This window comes from Mandrillus leucophaeus, unplaced genomic scaffold (assembly GCF_000951045.1).
Source record: "Mandrillus leucophaeus isolate KB7577 unplaced genomic scaffold, Mleu.le_1.0 Scaffold436, whole genome shotgun sequence".
NCBI lineage: Eukaryota > Metazoa > Chordata > Mammalia > Primates > Cercopithecidae > Mandrillus > Mandrillus leucophaeus.
The window spans coordinates 592,164-602,213 of NW_012104654.1; the positions used below are offsets into that span (position 1 = coordinate 592,164).

General features: G+C 38.8%; 1 protein-coding gene across 1 annotated transcript; it reads left to right on the plus strand.

Annotated features, from left to right (window-relative positions):
• Positions 1–2,978: 2,978 nt before the first annotated feature.
• LOC105549374 lies at positions 2,979–7,405 on the plus strand. The gene is made up of 2 exons (XM_011993879.1): positions 2,979–3,394; positions 7,211–7,405. Exons 1-2 carry the CDS (start codon positions 2,983–2,985, stop codon positions 7,342–7,344), a joined length of 546 nt encoding a protein of 181 aa, XP_011849269.1. The 5' UTR covers positions 2,979–2,982; the 3' UTR covers positions 7,345–7,405.
• The last annotated feature ends 2,645 nt before the right edge of the window (positions 7,406–10,050 follow it).

A 10,050-nucleotide genomic window follows, 5' to 3' on the forward strand; every position in this document is an offset into this window, starting at 1 on the left:
CAGCTCACACGTGGAGAAACTGAAGTACACTCCATCATTTCCGAGCAGGAGCAATAGCTCAGAGCCCCCCAGAACTCCTCTTCAGACCTCCTATTTAATAGTGCCTTGGGGAGGGGGCTGCTTCTCTGTGGCTTCAGCAAATCTTACTATAAAGCCTTGTGCCCCTCCGAAGGTAACCATGGATACTATTGAGCTGGCACAAAAGCCTTCAGTTAATGGAGACTACAAGTGGTTTTCAGGGGCTGAAGGAATTTTCAGGGGAAGGCCAAAACCTGGAAACACTTGCAAAGGGAAGACTTTTGCCTCAGGCCCCTTGACTGGGTGTGTTTCAGTTAAGGTGGGCACTTATGTTCAGAGGAGCACTGGAGCAGTGACAGGGCTCTAATCTGGGACTAGGATAGTAACTAGCTGTGAGGTGAGAATCAAAGGGAATCCCAGGCGCTTTTTTTCTTGGGAATCAGGGACCCTGCTGTGAAATCTGGAGCGGGGTTGTTGGGGGGTTGAGGGGCTGACCAAAGCGATGCCAGCAGCAACCCAGTCTCCTGAGTGACCCAGGCCAGGGTCTGCAAACAACCAGGTGTCCTGGCCCCAGTCAGGGGGAGCTTCCAGCAGCGCCAAGTCCCTATCCTCATCTCTGCCCTCGGGGGTGTTTTTCTCCTTTCAGCCCAGGGCTACAGGCAGGCAGGAGAAATTCACGCCCGGAATATATGGAGAAGGCGCCTTATTTCCTCTGAGCCCTTGCTGAGTGTCGAGAGGGTGCTCACGTCGCTCCTCCGACCCCAAGAGTCCACAGTGTTCCCTCACACCCCTTTATTTTGAGACGAGGCCCATGCGGTGAGCGGGAACCCCTCTGTTCCCTGGACCCGCGCGGAGCTGGGCCCTAACTTTGCAGTTCCCGCCGCAGCGGCACGCCCCCACGAGGTGGGAGCGGGAAGCCCAGCCGCACCGAGGCTCAACTCCGCCAGGTGCAGAGTGGGTGCGGGTCAGGGCCGATGAGAGAGTGTGTGGCCAAGCCTGCTGCTTTCCTGAACCGAAATTCTCCGGGGAGGGAGAGAAGAGGAGGGTGCGGGAGATGGACTTGGAGGCGAGAGGTGGCGGCAGTTTCCAGGAGCTTTGACGTAGACTTGGAGAGGCGCCGAGCACTCCCACTGCTTAAGTAGAGGCACGGTAGCCTCCAGGACGCGGAAGCTGGGGACAGCCACTCGCTCGGGAGCAGCCTGAGCGTTTTCTCTCCGCGCACTCGAGGGAACTCTCTCCACGAGTTCGAGGAAACCCGGAAGGGGCCAGGCGGGTGAGTGTGGAGGGAAGCCCTTGTGCCATCTGGGAATAGAGCCGCCGAGTCAGGAGGTGAGTGGGGCCCAAAGGACAGAGCGGGTCCCAGGCAGCTCCGCCCTGCGGAGGGTGAGGCTGTGGAATCAAGTGCGGGGCCGAGACTGAGCGCGGGGCTCGTAGCGGGGTGCATGGAGGACTCCAGGTTCAAGGAACTCAGAGAAACATCTTTTCAGGGTCTGGGAAGCCTCTCCTAAAATTTAGAAGGGGACCTAAAGGAGCCAATTTGAGCGCCGTGGCGCCAGCAGACAGGGAGTCCTGGGTAACGCCAACTTCAGTACGTTGGACAGAGTCCTGCCCTCTGAAAACTTAGACTTGTCCTTTAGGAAAACCACCCTTCAAGGTACCTCGATATTTTAGTTTGGAAAGGGACACAACAAATATGATTTCAAGTAGAGATAATGCATATATGATGTGAAAGATAGAGAAAATAGTTTTTGAATACTCTTGTATCTCTAACATGCTTCTTCAATATAGGAACATGCATGTTCAAAGACACTTTCTGAAATATTTATTGAACAGTACCTAAACATGTCCTACTGCTGTTCAGAAGAGACAGACTATCCATCTTATGGTGTTATCATTAAATGTTCCAATATAAGAGTATTCCCATAAGCTGCATTTTGCTTGCTTTCATGATACTAATGTCTAAAGGTTTGGAAATATAGTACAAACCTGAAAGTAAGCAGCATGTGCCCTTCTTATTTTTTCTTTATGTTAGAGCTGTTTAAACGTGATATACATTTTGTATAGTCTGTGAGGGAATGGATACACTTTTTCTGGCAAAACGTGAACTTTTAGATTACTATTATTTTAAGAGCATCATTTATCATTGCACTTGTCTGAAGTGGTAGCAAAAGAAAAATTTCAAAGTGGTCTGTGGATGCCCCAATTTTATGGCAAGACATTGGAAGCCAGAAAAGTTGAATGAGAGTCACATTTTTTTAAAAATCCTTGGGATTCATAGCAATAATAGAGAAATTATAAAACATTATCTTTATGAAGGTTATATCAGAATTGCAGAACATTTTAGGTATTTGTAAAATGCTTATTGATTCTACTCTAATTGGTTGAATATATGTCTCTTTGTTTCCACATATATTCATCCATACTTTTAGCACATTGTCTTGTGTTAATTTCACTATAACATTTGACAATTCTAATGTATTTTTTAAAAAATTAAAAGTCACTGTGAACAGGAATGCATCTAAAGATTAAATATATTTAAATTCTTAATTATATGTAAGTCCTAGATTAGGAGAGCCAGGCTTCACTAAGATATTATGGAATAGTTAAAGCCATGCAGCAAAATTTTAAATGTTCACTTAGTATTCTTTTAGATTACATTCTTCTGTACTAGGGAAAAACAGATTAGCAGATTAATTTATTCATCTTGTAAAGGAACACATCTTAGGAGTGAATATTTCTTGGCCTATCTTGGATTTATGCTCACTCCCTGGCCTGGCACTGAGTCATTTTAGATAGAATGGAGCTTGTGATATGGGAGCCTGGCTAAGATTTCCCTATTTTGCGACAATGATGTGTTTCCTTTGCTGGAATTCAGGTTCTTAAGGGTATACTTATTTTCTTTACTGAGTGGAGTATAAGCGGGGACTGATATGAAATATTTCCATCCTGTACGGTTTTAGGGCCATGGCAGATCCTGGGAACAGAGGAGGGATCCACCACCCCTTGAGCTTCACTTGCTCCCTGCTCATTGTGGGAATGTGCTGTGTATCTCCTTTCTTCTGCCATAGCCAGACAGACCTGCTGGCTCTTAACCAAGCTGATCCTCAGTGCTGGGAATCCTCCTCAGTGCTTCTCCTGGAAATGCGGAAGCCTCGCATTTCCAACACTGTTTCAGGCTTCTGGGATTTTATGATCTACCTGAAGTCATCTGAGAACTTGAAGCATGGAGCACTGTTTTGGGATCTGGCTCAACTCTTCTGGGACATCTATGTGGACTGTGTGCTCTCTAGGAACCACGGCTTAGGAAGGAGGCAATTGGCTGGAGAGGAAGAGAAAATCTCAGCAGCACAGCCACAGCACACAAGGAGTAAACAAGGTGGTCAACCCCAGCTCCCATGTCTTTTGAAAGGGTCAATCAAGTATGAATGTGCTGAATTGTGAGGAAGAGGGAAATGGCATTAGGGGAATCCAATGTCATACATATTCCTCTCAAGAGGTGAACCCCAAGAGCACACAACTGATAGGAAGATAGACAGTACTTCTTTTTGCACTACATAGTAACTGTTTATATCAACATATTGTCCTTTTCCTCATATTTCCTGTGAACAGCAGCAAGGAAGAGTCAGAAAGAAAAGAAAAAAAGCACGATTCCCAAAATACAACAAAAAAGTATAAACAGATCCCCCAGATCAACATTATTTTTTACTATTAGCCTGAACACTAGCAGTCATAACCTGGTGTTTACTTGCCATGGAATTGAGAAGACTTGAATATAAGCTTAGGAAACATTTGCAGCACATAAACTCTTGCCCTTCTTAAACTGAAAATAAACATTGCTTTCATGTAAATAGAGAGGCTCTTTGAGAGGCATTCGGTTGAAGAAATAAAGAGTAAAAAAGTCAGCTGGCATGTAGATTCACTTCATGTTGCTTTTTGAATGACTCTCAAATAAGTAATTAACTTGCAGCAATCTGAGTAATTAATTTTTAGTAAGTTGGAACTTGCTACAAATTTAGAGTTTTTCATTGAAGTAAATACTATATTCAAATAGTCTCATCTGAGGGCACAGAAAAAAAAAAGTCCCTTATAGAATTAGAATGAGGTTGAGTAAGCTTCTTTGAGTAAGCAGAGAGATGCCTGAACCCTATACATATTATTTTTGTCCTTTTTTGATGTCATTTCAACCAATGAGCATTGAAACCTTGTATCAAGGGCTGTTTGAGTGGCAATAACTCTTTAGAATTATATAAACAACTAGAAAACAGGGGCAAAACTAATTTTTACATTTGTGCATTTTAGTGTTAGAATTGTTACATATTCCTGTAATCTCCATATTAAAATAGCAATTAACAATGGTAGTTCTAGTGCTACCATTTCCCAAGGTATTTTAGAGCTTTTATATATCTAGTTTGTTTTAACCTTAGTAATTAAAAATCCTCATGATTTGCTGATCCAAAAAACTCAGATAACTCACGGCTATTATTGACAGATAAGTTTATTATTTTGGTGTTATTGTAACTCAAACCAATTTCATTTTTAGAGGAAATATTATTTCAGCAGCCTTGCTACTAAAGTAGAAATACCAAATGAATATTTTTAAATGTTGATCACCCATATTTTAAAAATATTTTGAACAGAGGCTGCCCAGGCATCAGCACCAGTAAGGACTGTATATTTTTAAATTCTGTACTGCTGAGGATGATCTGTAGGGCCTTTTCTTCCATATTTTAAAAATCATATTAACTGTCTTACTCAAATCACCAGCAATATTTTTTCTATCTTGCACTCACTTTGAATAACTCAAAGAAATGTCTACTACATAAATGAAAATATTATTGGTATTTGGCTGAATATGAAAATGTTACATATCTATGTGTGTGTGTATGTATATATACACATATATATACACACAAAAAATAAGTGTATATATATATACACTTATTTTATAAAGCTTTTCTCCAAAATGTTATATTTGTGTGTGTGTGTGTATACACACACACACAGTAAGTATATATATATACACACACACATATTTATTTTATAAAGCTTTTCTCCAAGACAGCTTCAGATTTGGAAGCCACTTCCTTCGTCTTGCTACAGAGTTGTTAGTGATTCAGCTGGTCTGCAAACTTTAGGGAGTTGGTATGCAAGTAGCCAAATAGTAGGAGTGAGCGTTTCACTTTATTGAGGTTATTTTAACGTTTGACACAAACAATTGTTTGCAGACCAAGAAACAAGACTTTCCATTTGGTTTGTATAATCACAGTTAAAGAGGGTCTTGGGTCAAGGAAATACCACGTCCAAAAGTTAAATAGTTACAGGAACATTGAGATTTCATCTCAAGAGGTTTGCTTAAATCTCTAGTGGTTCAACTGGGCTCTGAATGTACCTGCATGGATCCTCCAGTATGTTTTTCTTTTGTCCCTGGGGGATAATATGTTGTTAGGTTGGGACAGGAGAGAAGGTGAAGCAGTGCTTGTCTCTGTAGTTCTCAAGGAAATCACATCATCAGGGCAGAAGACAAGAAGAACTAAAATAAGTGTCTACGTAATATGCAAAAAGGTTCTTGTTATTTTGATATCTTCAAATCAAATAGTTTAAATGCACTTGATAAATCTTACTATGAATCACACTTTGTTAAAAACATAAAACTCCTATATAATTTTGCATGTTAATATATCATATTTGTTAATACTGAGTCAACAAATATGAAAACAAAAAATATCAAATAACTGTGTAACCATGAGCAAGTTAACTAACTAATTTAGCCCTCAGTTCTTTCAACTGAAAAAGAAGTGTATGGAAAGTAGATGATACACAAAGTCCCATCTTTTCTGTTCCAATGTACCATGATTATATAAAAAGAAACATACGAAAGGCACTTATTTAACTGTGAGAAGAACCTGGAAGAGCTTCACCCCAAGGACAGTTGATGGAGCTGGATGATGACCTGAACACTATGGCTGTTTGTAACAGTGATGAGCAGGAACAGACGAGGTTCAGAAATAAAAGGGCTAGAGATGTCACTATGAGAAAAACCTCTAAAGATCATTGTTATTTAGTCTAGAAAGACATGGGCTAATAGCTGAAGGTTGAGGTATCCAAGAGAAGGTATGAAGAGGATGTACCCAGAGTTAAGTTAACCACTAAATTTTGATGGGTTATGTCATGGGAGAAAGAGAGAAAGGGTGAGTGAGAGAGAGAGAGAAAGAGAGAGAGAGAGAGAGAGAGAGAGTTAGGGAAGGAGCGTATTGATGACTCCTAAATAGAACATAACAGAATTGAGAGTAACTCGTGGGTTAGTAAAGGCTTCAATGCAAATGAAGAAATTTTGTGTCAAAAATGGTGGCTCCTCCTTCAACAAACCTTGCTATGCCACTGGGAGGCACAAAAAGCCCATTTCCTGAGCCTGGCAGTTTGTATGTTCTAGAAAAATAGTGAGTTTGTTTTCCTCTGTGATCAGAAAATTAAAATTTAGATTTGTAATCTGATGGTGTTTGCAGCTGGTGTCTCACTAGCTGGCAAATGCTCATAGTGCTTATATTTTAAACACTAACTACAAGAGAAAACAATTGTTCAGAGACATAAATAGACTCTCAAATGCTTGATTTTCTACTTCACCCACTCCAAGAAATTTTCTAAGCCACATACTCAGCAATTACCCACCTAGAAATCTACTGTGAAGAAACATTTAGAGCTGCAGCCAATGATGCAATCCAAGGCTATTCATTGCAATATTATTTATAGTAACAGGAAACCTGGAAATAATCTAAATGTCCCCAGATAGAGTAGTGGTTAAATAAGTTATAGTATAAAGTATGCACACACAAAACTATGGTTATCTCTAGGAGGTTATACTATGGGTGGTTTATATTTTTTTCTTCATATTTATATTTAAAAATATATAATGACTTCACTTTTTAAAAATCAGGCAAATATTCTAATGCCTATTAATTGACAAAAATGTTTTTATTATAATGTATTTGTTTTAGATTATATACCTAAACTACATAGGACACAAGACTTTGCACAAACACACATTGACATATATTCCTCTGAAATCAGTTTATAGAGAAGTTTTATATTGGAGTGGCAGAAACGTCAAACCTGCCTTTTAAAAATAATTTATTGATATTTAATTAACCTGAAACTAATTTGGTGATCTTATGAAGTTCCACTTTTCTACTTTCAGGTACATATTCTCAGCAACTAAGGACCTCCTTACTAAAGAAGAAAGAGTTGATTGAAGATTTGATAAGCATGCATGTGCGTAGAAGTGGGTCTAGTGTTATTGGAAAAGTGAACCTGGAAATAAAGAGGAAATAAATTGAACTCGGAGCTAATTCATGCTTTGGAATTAAATATACAAATATATAACATTTTCCTTAACTATTGATTATTTATTTATTTTAAATGGTGGGAATGCCCAGAGATAAATATGAACCCAAATTCTCTCAGTATGCTTATTTAAAGCTGCTTTCTATTATTTATTTCTTTATTTATTTTCGGCTGCTAGCATGTTTCTTCAAATGGTGACATTACTGCCAGTCTATCCCACAGTCTAAAGGAGTTAAATGACTTCCAGAGATGACTTGGGGATTCTTTGTATCCATTTAATAGTTCAGTTTGGGATGCTTGACATGTTAATAAACTAGTGTGCCATACATTTAACTTGAATACACTGCATGGCTCCCAAGACTTTAACCACTGGATTGCTTATGCATAGGCACATAAGGGATGATATTTATTAATTACTAGCTACTGACAATCTATGATACCTGAATCTTGTTTGAAAGCATATTTTCGAATACTGAATGAAGCAAAAAGTAAAGCAAAACAAAAAACTGGCAAATAAAGCATTCCTCTAATGAAAACAAAATTAATAAAAGCTCTGGACCCCAGGTAATGTTATTGGAGTCTCTTTATTTCAATATTTAATGTTACCACAAATGACATCCAAACTCTAATAATGTTTAAGTGTAAATAGGTACAAACTATTTCCCAATAAGCACATTTGTTATTTGATTAAATATTATACCTCTATAAGTGTTTACACTTTGCATTGAAAAGCAAAATAAAAGGAACAGCATTATAAGAGAAGAACCCATAGATAATTATTTCCCTGATAAAATGACCAGGCCTGAACAAGGTTTAAAGCAGAGAAGCCCAATTAGCAAATGTATGTGAGTTCGAGACACAATGCTATTTTTATCTCTAATTATTCCCAACTCTCCAATCATTCTATTATAACCAATATATAGGATTGACAGCCAGTTTGAATTTCAGATATGTTAGCAGTTCCCTTGCTTTTTTCAGGTCCAAAGGAAGCCTCAGTAAATGTCTTCATTGAATGATTAGGGCCTCCTTAAACTAGAAATTGCATCTAAAGCATTATTATCAGAAAACACAGTTTCATTTGAGGATTAGCTGAGTCTTGACAACAGGAAAAAGGAGCTTGGGGAAAGAGGTGGGGGAGAAGGCCCAGCCTCAGCTTTTGGCTCACTGGGAAAATTAGTATTTTATTAAAAAGCTGCCACCATTTGACTACCTTTTCTACATATGGGCTCGTGATTTTGCATTGATGATGCTTTTCCTAATGTTTTTCATCATATCCTTCAGAACTGTCACGTAAATTCATTATCTCTTATAAATCATCAAAGAGACACTACACTCGGAGAATGAACTTGCAGAAGAGCCTCCCCTTTGTTCTTCCCTCACCTTGGTACTCTATGACAGGGATTGGCAACCTTTTTCTTAGAGTCTGATAGTAAATATTATAGGCTTTCCGGGCCATGCAGTCTCCACTGTAATTAATCAATTCTGCCTCGGCGAACAAAAGCAGTTATCACAATACATAAATGAATGAATATGGTTATGTTCCGGTAAAACTCTCTTTATGGACACTGAAATCGGAATCCATACACTTTTCAGGTGCCACAAAATATTTTTCTTTGGACTTTTTCAATGTTTTAAAAAGATGTAATAACCACACTTAGCTCATAGCCTGTTCAAAACAGGGAGAGAACAGAATGTGGCCCAGGGACTACAGCTTGCTAACGAAGCTTATCAAAGGTGTAAGGAACAAGCTGGGATGAAGTGAAAAGAAGAGTAACTCTGCTAAGTGACAAAACTAAAACCAAAAGTTTATGATAGACTGAAAAGCAGATTAAAAACTGTTAGGATGAGATGGAACAGGGATAACCTAGTCCTAATCCCATCCAATGGGACATTATTTCACTCTGTAAACAGTTTCAGGAATTACAGATCATATAAAAATCCACGGACTCTCTGCATGTAACATGGCCTGCATCTCACGATAGTAGACAAAAACATTGAAATCACCACAATATTTACTGAAAGGAAGTACAGAGTAGTAGTTAGAGTATAGGCTCAGAAGCTGAGTTCAAATCACAGCTTCATCAAGAAGTGGCCAAATCAACTTTGGACAAGTTACTAACCTCTTTGTGCCTCAGTTTCCTCATAAAATGAGAAACTTACTACCTAGGTTTCCTGTGAGGATTAAATGAGCCAGCACATAGAAAGTGCTTAAAAACTAAGTGCTCTAACGGTCAAAAAAGGTTAGCTGTTACTTTGTAAGTTAAGCATCTATAACCTAATCCAACATAATAAGAGAAAGGAGGCACACAGATGCTTTGGTGAAACTTGTTGGATGTGGAGATTTTAGAGAAAACATTCATATATTAAATTTTTTATATTGAGATACTTGATTCATATACAGTTATAAGAAATAATACAGAGACATCTATATGATCTTCATCTAGTTTCCCCAGTGGGAACATCTGCATAACTATGTAATAACAATATTACAAGTAGGAAACTGATAGTGGTATAATCCAAATTTATTCAGATGTTACCAGTTTTTTTTTTTATTATTATACTTTATGTTCTAGGGTACATGTGCACAACGTGCAGGTTTGTTACATATGTATACATCTGCCAAGTTGGTGTGCTGCACCCATTAACTCGTCATTTACATTAGGTATATCTCCTAATGCTATCCCTCCCCCCTCC

What these genes read in the sequence shown, in the direction of transcription:
- LOC105549374 (XM_011993879.1), top strand. Translation starts at nt 2,983, where the DNA reads ATGGCAGATCCTGGGAACAGAGGAGGGATCCACCACCCCTTGAGCTTC. An exon ending in GCACACAAGGAGTAAACAAG is followed by an intron (nt 3,395 to 7,210) that starts GTGGTCAACCCC and finishes TTCTACTTTCAG; the next exon opens with GTACATATTCTCAGCAACTA.